At 40.7% G+C, this 19,733-nt stretch overlaps 1 protein-coding gene across 23 annotated transcripts in view; it reads right to left on the reverse strand.

Annotated features, from left to right (window-relative positions):
- Positions 1-19,733, reverse strand: part of Ptk2 (protein tyrosine kinase 2) — a 185,246-nt gene that overhangs the window by 141,118 nt on the left and 24,395 nt on the right. For 20 of the 23 annotated variants that reach the window (XM_040736375.1, XM_040736384.1, XM_040736381.1 and 17 more), the window contains 2 exons: positions 14,628-14,725; positions 4,720-5,028 (listed from right to left, as the gene is read on the reverse strand). The exons of 1 other annotated variant lie outside the window; for it this stretch is intronic. In XM_040736375.1, the coding sequence (XP_040592309.1) occupies positions 4,720-4,819 (100 nt within the window). In that variant the 5' untranslated portion in view covers positions 4,820-5,028; positions 14,628-14,725. The remainder of the gene's footprint in view (positions 1-4,719; positions 5,029-14,627; positions 14,726-19,733) is intronic. 2 more of the 23 variants (XM_040736392.1, XM_040736391.1) reach the window with 1 other exon arrangement.

Consider the following 19,733-nt stretch of genomic DNA (forward strand, 5'->3'; position numbering starts at 1 on the left):
AGTGAAAACACACACTGACAATAAGCCAAGGGAAAGAATGGGATGAAGTCATGCTAATGCCCACTACGAGGGCTGCCATGTTCACAACAGAGAAGAGGAGGGAGGGCACGATACGGTCTTGCTGTTAAGACATCAAAGGCAATGTCTGTCTACTTACGCCATCAGAGAGGACAGAGCCATGCTTCCTAGAAGACTGTTCTTCTCATTCAGCTACTTTTAAGGAAAATTTTATTAAAATTGATCTGTAACTTAGATTATTTCATCTCATGCCAGACAAGTGAGGAAGTCAAGAAAAAGTCAGAGTCCTGATACTCTCTTCCAGGCACGGTGCCATGCCATCAAGACTCTGTCATGCAATCTGTTGGGAGTTTCTTTCTCCACCTTCTACAATGATCCTCTTAGGTGGGCCTACCTGACATGCTACTTGACACTGCCACAAACCACAACCCGGATGTAACATTTCATACCTTCTATCAATTCAAAGAGTAGAAATCTATGCCTTTACTCCTTAGCATTAGCTAAGTACTGACAAGCACATTCAGCAAATGCTGAATGTTCACTATATACTTGTAAAATGAATTAATGAACTCAAGAAAAAGTACTTGAGAGTAGAAACCATGATTCTTAAGATGCAAACATTAGAGAAGGCAAATAATCCATTATGATCTTATCATCTTTCCATTTAGGCATACATAGCATGGTGATTAAAAACAGCCACACTTGAGTCAGATCCCCACTGTTAAGAACCTGGCTCTGCTTTCTGTGACCTAAGCAACCACTGCCAAGTTTTTTAGCCTTAGTGCTTCAACATCTCATCCACAAAAACTGGGATACTGATGAACTCTTATCTCAGAGACCTTTATGAGAAATGAATGGGGACATAAACATGTGCTCGTGTGCACATGCAAGCTCGACACACACATGACATTTAGAATCTGAGGAATCAATTTTAACTAACCTTTGGGCTTCCGAGATGGATTGCTTAGTGCTTAAGAGAACTGCCTACTCTTGAACTTCCTGTTTATCCAGAGGACAACGGTTCAATTCCCAGTACCCACATGGACCCTCACAACTGTCTGTAACTAGTTCCAGGAAATCTAAGACATTCCTCCTGGCTTCCTTGGGTATCAGGCACACATGTGCTGCAGAACAGATATACGTATAGACAGACAAAACATTGACAGACATAAAACAAGGTGGTGGTGGCACATGCCTTTAATCTCACCACTTGGGAGACACAGACCTGTGAGTTCAAGGCCACCTTGGTCTACAAAGTGAATTCCAGGACAGCTTGGGCTGTTACACAAAGAAACCCTGTCTTGAAAAACAAAAACAAAAAAACTAACCAACTAAAGTAAAGCAGATAAGAATGATAAGAAATACTTAGTCAAATATTCAAATAAGTATGAAAGAATTGACAGTATCTGAAGACCAAAGCCATGCCACATACATACATACATACATGCATGCATACATACATACATACATACATACATACATACATACATACATACATCAGCTACCAACTCTACAGGCTGACTGCTAAGCTAAATTCTACACATATATCTTTATTCAGAAGAAAATCATACACAAATACAGTAAAAGTAGAATGGTCAATTCAATGAGTATTAAAACTAGGTTTATCAAAATACAACATAAACACAAGAATGTTATCTCTAAAAGAGTTTTTAAAATAAAATTTATCCTACACAGAATACATCAACAAATATTAAAGTAACATCCATTTTTGCCAAGTATTTATCAGGCAGAAAAAAATCTGACATTATCCCAGAGGATAGTAAGTTTAGTAAGGAAGACGGAAATCAGACAAGTTAACTGTAAAACAATATACATACTGTGTCAGAGCAGCAGTGCAGGTTCTGGTGGGCATATTCAGAACCCCATCTCCCAATATACAAAACCAAAGTGACTACACTGCTGATAAGAAAGACAGCTCGAAGATGGAGAATACAAGAGAAACAAGATAAAGTGAGGCCTGTGTGGCACAGTAAGAATGTAGATTTTATCCAAATCTAATAAGCCACTGAAAAATATGAGGAAAATATCAGATTTCTGTTTTCACTAAATTACTTCAACAGGTATATGAAGAATAACCAACATGTATGGACACAGTGAGACCAGACATAGCAGAGAGATGAACTGATTAACTCAAGATACACACTGAATACAGAATAATCAGAATAAAATCATAATTCGCTGTGCAAGGAAAGGAAAGTCAAAGAAGCATCCTGGATCTGTAGCATGAATAAGTGCAATGTATACTAAGCCCAATGTATACTAAGACAGGAAAGATTTGAGACAGCTAAGAGTTCTATCTATGATTTCTATGAAGAGTAAGTATGACTTCAACTGCAAAAGTCAGAAGTACATAAAATCTCTATTACTGAAAAAAAAAATTAAAGAAACCAGAAAACATACTTTTTCCTAACAACCAAACTTCTAATGTCACTATGGTAATTGCCAGCCTTTTTTTCAAAATGGTGAACAATGTACAACTGATAATTAGAAAACCCCACAAGTAGGGAGGGTTTCCCCACCTAACACTTTGAAACCTAATATTCTAAGAACATTTACACTTATTATTCTTAATTCACACTTATTACTAGGAAATCACAATGTAGGTACATATCTTTCTTAAATATTTTTAAATTTAATCTTCTTGGGTGGTTCGTCACACCAAATGCAACAATGCACTAAACTATTAAAAACAGGCCCATGAGTATTAATGGTACCTTGAAGATCCACTTCAAAGTATACAAATATAGGTCTGTTCTACTATTTTTAGCCTGTCCTGTTAAGAATCTTACGTCTTTTTAAAACTGGGACACTGCTATCTGTTTTGAGGTTAATGTGACTAGTTGAATTAAATGTGTGGTTTAGAATATCCATTTGCAGGCCAAGACTTACATATTCTTTGTATTTGAGCTTTTATCTTTATCTACATACTATAATGGTTATACCTGAAATAACCTATACACTAGCATCTTTGTTCTTATCATTGAACAGTATTTACAAGCATGGGGACAGGTCCCCCGCCTTCCTGTCATAACGCAAGAAAGGAAAACAAGAAATGAGAGGAAATTTAAAGACAGCTATACTGGGCAATCACTGCAAAAGCATTACACTCAGCTAGAGCTCCTCCACTTGAACCACCAAAGCAAAACTATCTGAGAAGGAAAAGCAGCTGGTTCTGTAAGTAGAGATGGAGCCCACTATGTTACCTGGTGTGTCCCATTTCCCATTCTCTGCCTTAAAAGCTCTACTCCTTTCACCCGGTCTGTCATCTACGAAAAGGCACATTTTCATTAAAAATCAGCTATTAGTATTTTCTCTAATAGTATGCAAACACTGAAAAACAAGTTGCTTTGATCAATTTCTTTGTGTTGAACCAAAACACTATCTCTTTTCTACCAAAAGTTCTCATTTCTAAGGCCAATTTAAGTAGGAAATCCAGTTGCTAACTATTCAACACCCTGTTGGTCTAGGTCTGTCAGATATCTGGAGAACTTTTACTACTGATGCTTAGCAGCATTATATTATGGAGGTGGCATTCTGTACCCAACCTACAAGTACATCAGGAAGACTGAACTCTGCCTCAATTATATTCATTTACATTATAACGCCACAAACTACAATAGTAAGAATTCAATGTCCTTTAAAATTTTAGAGTGTCAATTTAACTGGACAAAATCTTTATTCTGAGTACCTATGTAATAAAAGTGACAGGTACTTTATTTAGATACTATCATACTAAAACAGCTCAAATATTGCAAGCTTTGTTGCAAACCCCTAAAATAGGGGAATGAGTAAGGTAATAAATAATCTTGAAAACAGTAAGTATGATGCTAACACATCCTAGTCTAGAGTATTAATATCTTTAGCCTAAAAACTACACTGAATAAGCCTATAGTTCATTCATCAAAGTGCAGTTCTTGCCCAATTACAGGTTCCTAAGTAGATTAGCATAGTACCTAAATACATTTCACATAGTGACAATATTTTTAAGTCCTTCATTAACTATGGTAATAGCTTACATAATCACCACTATGCTAAGCAAAACAACTTCTAGTTGACTTTGTCTGTCTTGAGCTACACACTAACTTTACAGCTTCTTTACCTTAACTATACCTTCTAAATGCCGCCTTGAATGCTAGAATGAAAATGTCCTACTTCATGTTTATATTTCAACATGAATACAAATTCTCACACTAAAGTAGAAAAATTCTTCACTCGGTATTTTTGACCTGTGTTAATAATCTCAAAATAACAGAGCTTCAAATTAAATACACAATGCATATAGACAATAAAGGAAACCCATTCTAAAACAACTAAGCCCACATTACTCTTTTCTCCTCTGGTTCTACAGTCAATACTAATCATTTTGCTCTTTAAAAGCCTCTATGGCACAGGATATGATGAGTAAAATGAAAAGGCAAAAACATATGACTTATACACAGGACAAGGACAGAAAAATGATTTAGACTGTTTAAGAGCATTTCCACACAAATGTCTCATTTTCTACTTGCAAAGCCACTTAACTGGTTTTATGCACCAGCTGTAAACCTATACCACATCTTTTTTTTTCTCAAATGTAGTTGTAACTCTTAAGTTCTGAAAGCACTATTATCTAGCTTTTTTAGCACAAAAGCATGAACTGACATAAGCACACACACTAAACAGATCTTTAAGTTGTTATACCTTTAGCCCAACACACTGGAAATGGACTACAGCCGCTTTTCTCCATACAGTTGGCACCTGTAGGTCTCAGGGCCTCTTGGCCTGCCCGATCCAACAACATATACCCAATCCTATCAAGATCAAGCCAGTAGTCCGCACACAAAGTCCCAGTTCATCGCTCCGACAGCATTTGCTTGGATCCAAAGCAAGACTAAGCTTCCCCTGTGCTCCTTTTCAGAGCCTGAAGCACAGTTTGAGAGGTGCTTCTTCTGTGAGTTTCCAGCAGCTCCACGGTGACCTCTTAGTTACTGAATCTTCTGCTTCCGCAATCTGAAACACAGACCGTCCTAGCCAGATTAAGGCACTGAACAGAAGAAAACCAGCTAGTCATTCGACCCTATGGGTCTGTGTTTCTAGATTCATTCAGGGAAAGGGAGAGGGGGGAGGAGAAAAGAAATCCAGGAGCCGGCACCTTATGAATATGCTAATCCCGCCCTTCTGTTCACTTCATCTGGCAGACTTCTGTTTACAAAATGACAGTCGATTCTAAAACTGAGTAAGCTGAAAATCCAGTCTTACCCAGATCAACTGTCCAGAGATGGTTCCTCAACAATTCCTGTCTTTAGAATGATGCCTTTGGCACTTTACCAGCCAAATTTTGGTCTTAGACTAAAAATAATCAACTTGAAATAAATTTTGAAAAAATATCATGTCCAAAGTTAAAATCAAATGTAGGGATAACCCATATTAGACCAAATACCTCAGAAGTAAAATATTTACCTTTGTTGATACTCTCCCAATACACCTATAAACACACACACACTATCTTTAAAAAAATTAAACCAGAATTTAAGGTAGTCAATTCATTTTAAAATATGCTTAAATAATAAGAGATACAAGGTTTCTTTTTCTAGCTCCAAGTATGATTTTTCTAACCTCAAAAGATGAATACTATCTCATACTCAAGTGGGACAGAAATTACTTTTACAATCTGCACCAGCAAACTTTTTTTTAATGCAAAACTATTTACTTTTTCCATTCAGATTGAGAGTGTCAAGGTCATGACAAAAAAAAAATCAAGCTATCTGAACACATTCCATGCAAGCATCAGGACAGCAGCAGGTAAGGAGTTCCTGGTACCTCACCCTTGGAGCACGTAGTACACAGTTCTAGCTTGCCTGGTATGTGGATAAGCCTTCAGTCACACAATCCCACAAACTAAGTCTCATTCAAGCAATTCTCTCAGGTGTAAATGGCCGAAGTTTTTCTATTGATTCATTAACTTCTGAAAACAGGAACTGAACAAATACTTAGAACAATAAGTATGTTTGTATCCAGCAATGTCCCGGACAGTTTTCCTGTACATGTGATAGATGCTCTTGACTGCAGGCTCCACTCAGACTTTTAACAACTGCCAGAGCTCCAATGGCCATTCCTGCGCCCCCCTGAAAACACATTACTTATTCCCAGGCATGAACTATGACTCTAGGCAATACTAACAAGTAACAACTACAGAAAAACATTGCAAGCAGGCTGAACAAACAGAAGAAGCTAGCAAACAGAGACACCAGACAAAAAAGGATAACAGGACCACTATAGAGGAGACAGTCATGGAGGACTATCGACATTCTGGAAAAGCAAGCATGCCAAGCACATAAGCATGGCTTGGAGTTTAACCTGAGTCATCACCAAAAGTTGCATAAGTCATCCAAGCCAAGGTTGAGTATACTGCAAAGTCATGACTTTCAGAAACTACCACCACCACAAGTTACTCCTACTGTCAGACTACACACTGCCCCCCTGCACCTAACTGTTCAAGACACCTACTGATCTAGAGCAGAGCTACTACATAGCCTCCACCATGAGGACACAGACACCAGAAGTAAGACCCTGCCAGGGCCGGGTGGCGGTGGTGCATGCCTTTAATCCCAGCACTCGGGAGGCAGAGGCAGGCGGATCTCTGTGAGTTCAAGGCCAGGCTGGACCGACAGCCCCCAAAACAATACAGAGAAACCCTGTCTTGTAAAACCAAAAAAAAAAAAAAAAAAAGACCCTGCCAAGAAGGAGGGCCCTAATGTTTATCTGTGATCCAGGGTCTCTGAGCTACGCGCCCAGGAACCATTTTATTAACCCAACGAGGGGGCTGGAGCTAAGGCACTGGTGGGGACAGTGGAAGAAACAAGTACAACCCTGAGAAAAGGGAATAGGAAGGTTTTAATCCATGGATGGGGCTATCTCTGGACCCTCCCACTAACTTTATATATTCATTGTCCAAATACCACCTCTTAATGTATAAGTTTTTAAGGGGTGGAAAAGTTGGATATAAAAGATGATTAATTTCTACTTTCAGCAGAAAGCAGGTGACTAAAGGTATGCCTAGTACTCATGGGGGGGGGTCAAGCACACAATACCACCAATGATCAAAGACTGACTCAACCCTAAAAACGGTAGTTATAGGCAGGCATAGTTCTGCAAACCTTTAATTCTCAGGAGGTAGAGAGAGAAGGATCTGAATTTGAGGCTAGCCTGTTCTACATAGAGATCCTGTCTCAACAAACAAAAACTTAGAGATCAAAATAGTCTTAACCTATGAGATAATCCCAAAGAGATAACTATCTCCTCGTTTTGAGGATTCAGAAGGGTCAAAGCAGCTTGCCTGAGGGGAGGGGAGTGGGATAAAACTACTTTTGTATGGTATATGTTAAATATTAAAAACAAAATTATGCTTTAAATTCTTAACTCACTATGGCAGTGGTGACACACCTTTTAATCCCAGCACTTGGGAGCCAGAGGTAGTCAAATCTGTGAACTCAAGAACAGTGGTCTGTAGTCATATTACGTTTTCAAGGTCACACAGAGATCTATTTCAGATAAGCCATGTTCAAGCACTTCAGAAATCTACAAAATATGGTATTTAAGATGTTTTAATAACATAGGTTCTTTTTTATTACAATGAGACATTTCCGCTCCTGGCATCACTAATCTACTTCAGAGGAGATGATGGGCATTGAAGAAACTCCACATGGAGTTTACTTTCTTTGTGGCAAAGGAAAGTCACTGGGCAAGAAAGTACCCTTGCTTTGACTGCTGACAGTATGCTGTCCAAAAAGGACAACCAAGACACATAAGAAAGGACTGCCAAACTTTACCAAGGCAAGTTAGGAAAATCCTTCAGAATATCCTGCTTCACAGAAAAATCTGTCAGATGTGCTATGTCTGTCCCAATGGATGTCCCAGTGTTGCAGAGGAACCTTGGGTGACTGTCCAGGCAGCCAGCTGTCTCTGTCATTTCTCACATTTTTTGGAAGTTGCTTACTTGCATCTCCTGCTTGTTCAGATAATATATTTCCTTCTCTGATGGACTTTATAGTTATAGTTTTCCTTGTTACCAGATTCAGAAAAGAAATTCACTAAAGAAAAGTGTGTAAGACTGAGAGACATAAAAAGGTAGTTTTTGGTAATGCAAGTTAGAATAGAAAGTGACTTAGGTACAACTTTTTGGACTCAGCAAGATATGACAGGGAATGCTGCACTTACCACTTTCCTTCAGAACACAGCCAAGGCCTATGCACTTCCCACTGCCCACTGCCCACATTCTGGCCCAGGCTCCTGAAGAACTATATAGCTATAACCTCCAACCTGCTTCCTTGGATTATACCCTAAACCCAGCAGCTGCTGATGCTCTTAAAAAGCATGTCATTCACTCCTCTGTTTGAATCTCATCATAATTCCCCAATTTTCCCAAGATAGGCACCAACATACTTAGCAGAGTCTGCAAAGTCCTATGTGTAACACAGCTCCCCTGTCTATACTCTCATCTCACACTTATCTATCTGTTGGTCTCTTTAGCAGTTTCCACTGCACTGACCTTCCTGCTGTTCTCTAGTCTGTACCGTCTGCTCCTCCATGTGGAATGACCTCGCCTCAGTTACTACATTCAATTAAAAAAAAAATGGGATACAGATCTAAAAAGAGAACAATCAACAGAGTAATCTCAAAAGGCCAAAAGACACTTAAGGAAATGTTCAACATCCTTAATCATTAGAGAAATGCATATCAAAACAACTTTGAGATACCATCTTACACTTGTGAGAATGGTCAAGATCAAAAACTCTGATGACAGCTTATGCTGGAGAGGATGTGGAGTAAGGGGAACACTCCTCCATTGCTGATGGAAGCTGGTGGGAGTACAAACTTGTACAGCAGCTTTGGAAATCAGTATGGTGGTTTCTCAGAAAATTGGCAATCAACTTACCTCAAGGCTCAGCAATACCACTTTTGGGCATATGCACACAAAAAAAGATACACATATACCACATGGACATTTGCTCAACTATGTTCGTAGCAGCATTATGCATAATAGCCAGAACCTGGAATTAACTTAGATGCCCCTCAACTACAGAATGAATAAGGAAAATGTAGTATATTTTGTAGTGGGAATTTGTTTCTGCCAACAGTTTCAGGGTCTTAGTCTTGGCTTTAGTGGGCAGATGTGATCCCTTATAAGGAAGAAGAGGGTCACTTTCACTCTCTCTTGGGTGATGGTGCATCCTGCATCACAGCATCACTTACAGAAAACAATGTAAAACAACGACGACACCTTGAAATTTGCTGGGAAATGGATGGAACTAAAAAACAGCCATCCTATGTGAGGTAACCCAGACCCAGAAAGACAACTATAATATGTACTCACTCATAAGTGGACATTAGACATAAAGCAAAGGACAATCAGCCTACAGGTTACAACCCCAAAGAACCTAGGTAACAAAGAAGACATACATGGATCCACCTAGGAAGGGGGAAAAGACAGGGCAGGGTGGGAGGGTAGAGGGGAGGTGGGGAGTGGGCAAAAATGTATCAATTTAAAAAATAAATAAGGCATTGGTTATCATGGGCTGGAGAGATGGCTCACCAGTTAAGACCACTGGCTGCTCTTCCAAAGGACCTAAGTTCAATTCCCAGCAACCAGCATTGACTGTATGCCAGCCAGTAACACAATACTAATCTGAGTACCAAGTTACCACCTACTTTGTGCTAGACCTTGCTCAGAGCACTTTTAAAACGTCTGTTCACTTGGTTTTCACCAACAATCCATGGAGACAGATACTATCACCCCATTACCACCACACCAATATCTAGTCAATGTATACCCACACGCAGGCACCACAGCCCCAGTGTGTGTTCTTCCATAGCTGGCAGCAAAGCTTATGGCAGTTTTCTCAATTAATATTTCCAGCTACACAGATGCTATTACAAGCCCTGTAGCACACTAACAGCTAAAGAGAGAAACTGGGCAACTTACCTATTACTGAAGTAATAGTCAGCAGTCTAATAGGGATACTCAAAGGCACCAAGCTCTCAGAAAGCAGGCAGAATTCAAGCCTGCCCCCAGAAACTACAAGTACTGCAGAGAAGAAGCAGGAAATAGACCCTGTTCCCAGGCTCCATTTCGCCTACAGAGGACCAGTGAATAATAATGAAGACCAAAGGGATAAGAAGGAAGAGAACAGACACAGGCTGCTTCTACACTTTCAAGAAGTTCATGCTCCAAACTCAATATCAGAACCCCTCCCCCACAGCACAAGCTAGCCAGGCAGCTAGGATTCACCAGAACCACCAGAAAATAAATTATAACTGTTAAATTAAGCAAGATTTAAATATAAAATAAACATGAAAATGCAACTCTCACCAAAAATACTTTTTTAATGTTTCTATTCATTAGGCCAGTAATTATCTCTAAAATGCATAATCTCAACATTTACAAAAATGAATGCTACAATACCTAATTCCTTTCATTATCTAAAAAGGCAGAAAGAACTCTGATCTTCCTACCTCAAGGGTACTGGAGCATTTCCAGACTCTATTTAATAAATAGTTTTTGTTCCTGCTTTAAGAAGAAAAAAACATACTATAGATGTAAAGTCCTGAGCAAATGATTGAAAATTACTCACACACAGTAATCCCAACAAGTTTTTTCAAATCTGGTGAAATTCATGCTTCAGGAGTTGTTAGTTCTGAGACAGCATGTCACTTACATTGGGCATGCTGGACTGGAATTGAAAGTCCTGCAGCATCAGACTCCCTTGTACTGAGATAACAGGCATAAGTCACTGTGCTTTTTTTTCAATTTCCATAATAATTTTGACTTTGTTTTTATTGTTTGCATGAGGCAGGACCTCAGGTAACTCAGGCTAGTCTTGAGCTCACCAAGTAGCTGAAGATGTCCTTGAACTTCTGGCCTCCTGTTTCTATATCCCATGCCTTAGGATTAGAGTGTGCATGCAACACACCTGTTTTATGCAGCTGGGATCCAGCCTGGGGCTTTGTGTATGGTAGGCAAATAAGCACTCTACCAACTAGGTTACACCCCCAGCACCAACCATTTTAAAACACTATAAAATGTTAAATAAAACATTTTATAAGAGTAATTTTTGCTTGTATTTTATACCAAGCCTACAAATAACATTTACTTTGAGAGATAAGGAGAAAGTTCTGATAGACAGAATCAATACTGAGAGCATGAAGCAGAAAAAGAAACCATGACCAGAAAATTAATATTGCAAAAACTGTTATATTACCAAGAGGAATCTACAGAGTCCAAGAAACCCTTCAAAATTCTAGTGATACTGTCACAGAAAATAGGCAAGAGGGTTGGGAGATGGCTCAGGGAGTAATGTGGTGGCCCATGTCATCTGCAATCCCCAGAAGGATGGGAGGCAGGAACAGGAAGATATAGGGATGGCTGTGGCCAGTCTAGTCTGGAGTAGGTTAGAAACAGCAGCAGAAACGGGAACCCTTATCTCAACAAGGTAGATGAGAACCCTCTGTCAAAACTGTCCTCTGATCTCCACATGTTTGTCTCTGTCTCTCTATGTCCGTCTTTTTCTCTCTCCCTCCCTCCCTCCCTACCGCCCCCCCCTGCCTCTCTCACATATCCATTTTAAAAAAAATCCAAATAGCCAAAGCAATTCTGAGCAAAACGAGCAATGCTGATGGTATTACAATAATTGATTTCAAATAATATTACAGAGTCATAATAACAAAAACAGCACAGTACAGCACAAAAACCAGCAAGGATATTATGGATAAATATCAAACCTAGAAATTAATCCATGCAAATCATCTGATTTTGGCAAACAAACCAAAAATAAAAGTTGGAGAAAATATAGCTTCTTCAGCAATGGCACTAGGAAAACTATATAACCACATATGTAAGACTGAAATTAGATTCATACTTCACCCCATAGGGGAAAACAAATCAATTCAAACAAACCTTAATATAAGTCTTAAAATGACTAGGGGAAAACACCTACAGACCGTCTAGGGAAGTGCTTTCTGAAAAGCACTCCAGTAGCCCAGGAAATCACAAGAGCTGACAAACTGCATCAAACTAAAAGGCTTCTGCATAGTAAAGGAACAGCCAGTTATAAAGATGGTTACATCCAGGAAGACTCTGGGAAGGAGAAACACAGAGAGTCGAGATGTAACGCCATGGGGTAGGAAACCCGGAACTATTCTCCGGTAAGAGAAATACTTAGATTAACAATTATGGGGTAATTACTTAAGTCAGAGCTAGCCAGTAAGAAACAAGCAAGGCCAACAGCTTCATAATTAATATAGCCTCCTATGTGTTTATTTGGGACTGATGCGGCTCTAGAACCAGGCTGGTGGGAAGGCTTCTCTCAAGGAAAAAGCTTCCCTTTACATTCTCAAAAAAAAAAAAAAAAAGGTTTTCAAAATAAAAACTTCCAGAGTCAGGCATAATGGCATATGCCTATAATACTGGGGCTTGGGAGACAGAGACCAGAGGATCACTGTCAGTTTGGTCTACCTAGGGAGTTCTGGGCCAGCCAGGGCTACATAGAAAGGCACTGTCTTAAACTGAAAAATAAATTAAATGAAACTGAAAGGGTGGCTATTAAGGGTATTTTTAGGCCTTGGAAGGGAGTCTTCAGAGAGGGCCCTGAAGGCAGGAGAGCCACAAGTGAGGCTGTCAATCCCTGGGTTTCGCCCATGTTAGGCAAGCATTGTATTAGAGCATGTTTTAATACATTTTATTTAAGGTCTTTAAAATTCTTTTCTAATATAAACACTTTTTACATTTATATTCCACCTCTCTTCTCTTCTCTAGTGTGTTGGGGCACTGAGACAGGGTCTCATGTAGCCCCATCTCTCACTATTGGAATCACAGGAGTGAGTATACCACCACATCCCTCCAAGCCCTGTCTCTATTTTAGTACTACTCTGCATTTGTAATAACCTTTCAATGAAAGTAAGTCATACTGCAACATTCTAGAACCAAGTTTAAATGGTGACTAACTCCCTGTGCAGTACAACAGTAACACACTGAATCCAACTGGAATCAATGTAGCATGTGTGGTTATCCTACACTGGAACTGTAGGCAATGACAACTGCAGTGTGACTGCCACCTGGCTGAAGCAACCGTCAGTAGCTTCAGACACACAACATGCTTTAAGCCTTCCAAAACTAAAATAAATACAGCAGCAATCTCCAGGGGGGAAAATACCTTGATATAATGAGACAATGAACCATGTAAAGAAGGATCAAATTGTCATCACCAACTGTCAGAAAGGCTATCAGCCAGTGCCTACTATATATCATACCACACTATGGCGGCATCAGCACACACTCAGCAGAGATATAAAGCAGGCTGCACACACAGAAGCAAGTGCACCGTGGAGGTAGAGCCACTTCAGTGTGCCCCATTGTTTCGATGATTCTCCTCACCACACACATTACAGTGCTGCCACAGACCAGGAGAGGCAGGAGGATCTATGTGAGTCCAAGGCCAACCTGTTCTACAAAGCTACACAGGGAAACCCTGTCTCAAAAAAAAAAAAAAAGAAAAGAAAAGAAAGCAGGCTGGGGCTGGATAGATGGCTCAAAGGTTAAGAGCACTAGCTGCTCTTCCAGAGGTCCAGAGTTCAGTTTGAACAAGCCACAAGAGCAAGCAAGTAAGCAGTACCTTCTGGTCTCTGGTCAGCTCCTGCCTCCAAAGGTCCTGCCCAATTGAGACCCTGCCTTGGCTTCCCTCAGTGATGAACTGTGTTAAGGAAGAGTTAAGTGAAATAACCCTTTCCTCCCCAAGTTGCTTTTGGTGTTCCATCACAGCAACAGTAATCCTAACTAACATAGCTGCTATTGGTACTGAGTACTGAACATATATTACAGGTATCTCACAGTGTCTCTGTAACAATCTCCTAAAAGAAAATATTCTGTAATAATCCCTTTTTTCTGATGAGAAACTAGGTTTAGATAGAAAAAAATAACTTACAAGTGGGGGCTGGAGCAATGGCTTATTAAGTAGGTAAAGATCGCTTGCTAAGAACCTGAGTTTGGATCCCAGCACCCATGTTAAAAAAGATAGTCATGACCACAGGAGCCTGTATGTATAGGAAAACCATATAACACATGTGGTCTGGTCCTATCTCAAATTTCAGTCACCCACTTGGGGTTTAGGACCTACTCCCCAAATAAGTAAGGAACTGTTAAAAATAATGTAGGACAAAATCTGAAGCCAGCACTCGTGAAAGAACATTCTTCTAAAGCCACAGTCACCAGTACCAACACTTGTAACTTGGAAACTGTTGACTTCTCTGAGTTTATGTAAATGTGAAACAGAGAACAAACAGATCTTGCTCCTAAGGTGATTGTAAGAATTCAGCAACAATAATTCAGAGTGTTTACAATGTCCAGAGTGATTTCCAAGCACTGTTCTATGAACAGCCAATATTGTCATGCTAATATTAGGTACATAAAAAAAGAATCAACACACAACTATGGGTCTTCCCTGACCCTACTAATCAGTTGTGTTTAGTATGCTGCTGTATGTCAGAGACTCTGGACAGGGAAAGAAAAACCAAAAAGAAGAACCAAGGCGCAAATACAGTCAGAGAAATGTACTCACAGCTCAGATGGCAGCAGTGACTTTGAGAAGAAATCAAATAGCTGTCTTAAAAAAATATTCCTAGTATCTGTTTTCTCTTTTCATTGTAGTACAGAGACCTGGAAGAGAAAGGATGCACGCATATATAAACATCTCTATCTCATTACTATTTACTTATTTATGTAACAGCTAGGAATGCTGGGTGAGTGCTCAAATACTAAGCTTAACCATGCACCCATTTCCCTCCTCTTATCAAGTCCCACCATGCTCACCCTCTTATAGTTCTCTTCATGTCTACCATGTAAACTGCTAGACAGTGAATGAATCTGAAGACAAACCTGAACCCAGTAGAGAGGATACACATGAGTAACTTAAAACAATCAGGCAATCAAAAAGCATAATCTGCTTAAGAAAATGGCAAGTTCAAGATAAGCAACAACACACAAACCTTCTGCTTGTTCCCACTAAAACTAGGCTAGAGAGATAAAACGAAGTTTAAAAATCAAATACAGGTCAAAGAGAACTTAAAGGAGCAGAAATTTTGATAAACTATAAAAGCTTCAAGACAGGCACCAAAACTAATAGGAAAACTGGGGGGCAGACAATACAGTGGGGAAAAAAGATAGACCATTTGAGCCGGGCAGTGGTGGCACACGCCTTTAATCCCAGCACTCGGGAGGCAGAGGCAGGTGGATCTCTATGAGTTCGAGGCCGGGCTGGACCGACAGCCTCCAAAACAATACAGAGAAACCCTGTCTCGTAAAAAAAAAAAAAAAAAGATAGACCATTTGAAAATGGGAAGCACAGTCAATGACTTAGCAGACCGCATGCCAGTAACTGAAAAACAAGGCACCAATTCCATTTCCACAGCAGGGTGAACGAGGGTCTAAAGCAACAACACTGAGTGCAGTGACCTTGGGGGGGAGGACTGTCCATGCTGCCACATGGCCCCTAACAGATAGACCAAGAGCCACTCTCTGGAAAAAGACAGAGCACCTTCCCCACAGATGCTGACTGACTGAGTCACTGACTCCAGCTTCCCAACATAACACACTCAACTCCCAGAATCTGGCATCCACATCTTTATCCTGTAGGAAAGAAACCATTAGACAAATAGGAAAGACTAGACAACAACACCAGATTCCCCGACAGAAGGCCTGTACAGAATTGTCCTGATGCAAAACCTCAAAGGCCCACACACTCGCTTAAAGCTTCCAAAGAAGTTCTGAATTCATCACAAGGAACTAAAGACATGAGAGAAAGGCCTCTAATCAGAAGACAGAGACAAACACAAGGAAGGGATACCAGACAGAGAGAAGGCAACTTGGAAGAAACAGAAAAGACACAAACTGACTCTGCCATTATGAAACAAAGACTTAGGATGCTTTTTGCATGAGCCTCTCCACCATGCATACTAGGTTTCTAGTTTGCATGATCTTGTACATGCAGATGGGATCACTGAGTTCATGTGTGCAACAGTACAGTTATGTGCAGCAAATGCTGCTTTGTTGCAGCTGTTCACTGCCTCTGGCCTGCCCTTAAAGGCTATCTGAGCCAGTAGACAGTCCTACACCCATACACATACAGGCAGCATTAAATGGATTAATCAGGTTTTTGTTTGTCTTTTTAAAAAGAAAGCACACAATGCCCAGGCAGTGGTCACACACACCTTTAATTCCAAAACTGGGGGGCAGAGGCAGGAGGATCTCTGTGAGTTGGAGGCCAGCCTGGTCTACACAATGAATTCCAGGACAGAAAAACAAACAAAAATGCACACAATAAGGAAAATTTGGAGGAGAGGGAGAGGGGATGGAATGGAGAATAGATTTGATCAAAACACATTTCATTAACTGCTCAGATGGGGGCTAGCTAGCCAGGGCCCAAGGCCCCAAGCCCCAACCATTGGGAAAATAGCCAGTCAGGGTCCTCCGGGCCCAGGCTGGCAGGCAAATGTCACCGGGCACATAGGCCTTATTTCAATAAGGAAATATGTGGTGGGGAATGGAAGAGATAGAGAAACAGAATGGTCCATGTGCTATGAATATGAAGGAAGAAATGAATATGGTGAAGAGTGGGCAGACACTGGAGGTCTGCTTGTCGCCTGGATCCATGGTGGCTGGTGACGAGTGCAGAGGGGCAGGTCTGCTTGCCACCTGAGTCCATGATGATGACGATATCTGGGCTGGGCTGCTGCCAAGGGCCATAACAGGGTCCCTGGTGCTACAGCAGCCAGGGTAGAGCTGTGTTAATGTCCATGGTTCCTTTTGCCATCGAGTGCTATGCTGATTCCAGTGGTCTGGGCTGCCTCCTCAGTCAGTGTTTGGGTCCATGATGCATACTGCTGCTAGGGCCATACTGATCAGATAGGCCTTTGCTGCCTGCCACCTGGGAATAAGACGACAACTAGGCCTAGGCCGCTGCGAAGGACCATGTCTAGGGATCTGGGCCAGAGTCTGCAACTTGGTTGGAATTTGAGGGCCATACCACAGAACGGGCCATAAAGATACGGGTAGTCTGTGCTAAGACCAGGGGTCAGGGTGTCAGTCAGAGCCAGGCTGCTGCCCAGGACCATGTCTATGGCCTGTATGACCTAAGGAGGCCCTAGGAACCATGTGAGATGAAATCAAGTGGGCCATGCTGAGCTGGTCACGCCCTTTGCTGGCCCTGGGAAAGCTGACCTTGCCTCTCACTGGACACGACAGCAAGAGAGCTGGCCTCTGCACACTAGAGAGGTAGCCCCTACCCCTCACCACAAGCCAGGACAAACTGACTTTGAAGGCATGCATGTAGGGAAGCTGACTCCACCCCTTCATCCAAAGTGGGTGGCCCTAGGGGACCAGACTGACCAGCTTAGCTACTATTCAGGCCCACAGCCAGAACTTGGGCTGACACATTCTAGCATCTACCCTATCTAGGACCTGCTGGAGCTGATGAAGGGACTGGTCCTGAGGAACCCTCAAAATCTCCAAGACTTGTGGCAGCCACGGGATATACCAGAGGAGTTCCAGTAAGGATCCAGTGGTGATAGTGTACCAAAAAACCAGAGGTCTTGAACTGGACCAGCGACTCATTGCAATAAACATGTGTCAGTAAAACTGATGGGACAAAGAGTTATTCTATATAGCACACTGAAGACTTCATTATTACCAGGACGAATAAAAAGGAATTAGAGAAGCAACAAAGGAGAAGCAAAAAAAGATTTTTTTCTGTTGTTGTGGTTTTTGTTTTGGTTCAGTTTATATTTTTTGTTTGGTTTGGGCTTTGCTTTCTGCTTTTGTTCACTTGCTTGCTTACTCTGATTTGGATATGGGAGGACCAGGAGGTGAACAGAAATAGGGTGCATAATATGAAATTTCCAAAGAGTCAATAAAGGTTAAAAAAAAACCACACATTACACGCAAGCATGAAATTCTCAAAAAAAATTAAAAAGGACCACTCGACATAAAAAAAAAAAAGATAGAGGAGGTTGAAAAGATTCCTTAGCAGTTAAGAGCACTGGATGCTCTTCCAGAGGTCCTGAGTTCAATTCCCAGCAATCACATGGTAGCTCATAACATAACCATTTGGTTTTTTGGTTTTGTTTTTTGTTTTTGTTTTTGTTTTTTGTTTTTTTTTTGTTTTTGTTTTTTTTTTTTTTTTTTTTTTTTTGGTTTTTCGAGACAGGGTTTCTCTGTGGCTTTGGAGGCTGTCCTGGAACTCACTTGGTAGTCCAGGCTGGTCTCGAACTTACAGAGATCTGCCTGCCTCTGCCTCCCGAGTGCTGGGATTAAAGGCATGCGCCACCAACGCCCGGCTATGATATCTGGTGCCCTCCTCTGGCCTGCAGGCATACATGCAGGCAGAATACTGTATACATAATAAATAAATAAATCTTAAAAAAAAAAAAAAAGACACAGAGTTTCTGTGTAGTCCTGGCTGTCCTGGAACTCACTCTGTAGACCAGGCTGGCATCAAACTCAGAGATCCGCCTGCCTCTGCCTCCTTAGTGCTGGGATCAAAGTCGTGCGCCACCGCTGCCAACACTCCTTAAATTTTTTTTTAAAAGATCTAATAATCAGGGGGCTGAAGAGATGGCTCAGCAATTCCATTCCTAATAGTGGCATGTAAGCCAACAGCTACCTGTAGTTACAGTTCTGGGGGTCACATGCCCTCTTCTGGTTACCACAGACACTGCACACAAGTGGTACAGATATACATGCAAGCAAAATATGCATACACACAAAATATAAATAGTCTTAAAAACTAGTAACAAAACACAATCTTTCCCAATCTCATTGTTAAAGATATAGTTCAAGCAACATTGTATACACTACAAACTATTATCCTTTACTGCTACTATGCCTTTTTCAACTAAACTTCTACCCCAGAGTAATAAGTAAACGATACGCTGGCTTTGTATCTTGAATTTTTACATCTATTTTCTTCTTTTTTAAAGATTTATTTGTTTTATATGTAGGAATGTTTTGGGTGAATGCATGTGTGTGTGCCATGTGCCTGCCTGGTGCCTAAAAAGGCCAGAAGAGGGCGTCAGAGCTCTTGAAACTGGAGTTAGAGACAGTTGTCAGGCTGCATATGGGAATGCTGGAAATCAAATCCAGGTTCTCTGGGAGAGCAGCCTGTGTTCGTAACCACTGAGCACTCTCTCCAGCCCCATACCTATTTACTTTATTTTGTACTATAAGTAGACATTAAACACTGAGCCCACTGAATGATTACCATATTAGTCAGGGGTAACTTCAGACATGTTATGCTCTAATTGTTCCTTAATCCAATCTTATTTAAGAATATAAAATGCCAGCATGAACTAGGTCAAACAGGGCCTAAAGAAGATAGCCTATAAAATGCATAATTAAAATGCTTACATTCTTTTGCTCCACAAATTATTACACAATTAAATACATTTTCAACTCTCCAAAGCTATCTATGAGATCCCCTATCCTTTTTGTTAAATGAATAAGTATATTTTAAGATCAATACAAGCAGATAGCTGGGGTCCTATAAACTTTTGTCTCTCATACACACTTTTTTGTATTACCACCAAGCTTTGCAAGCTTCTCATTCTAATGAGTGACCCACTTCAGACAACGTTCCTACCTTCCATCACTCACTAATCCAGTAACCAAACTA

Source organism: Mesocricetus auratus, unplaced genomic scaffold (genome assembly GCF_017639785.1).
Source record: "Mesocricetus auratus isolate SY011 unplaced genomic scaffold, BCM_Maur_2.0 Super-Scaffold_100055, whole genome shotgun sequence".
NCBI classification, from domain to species: Eukaryota; Metazoa; Chordata; class Mammalia; order Rodentia; family Cricetidae; genus Mesocricetus; species Mesocricetus auratus.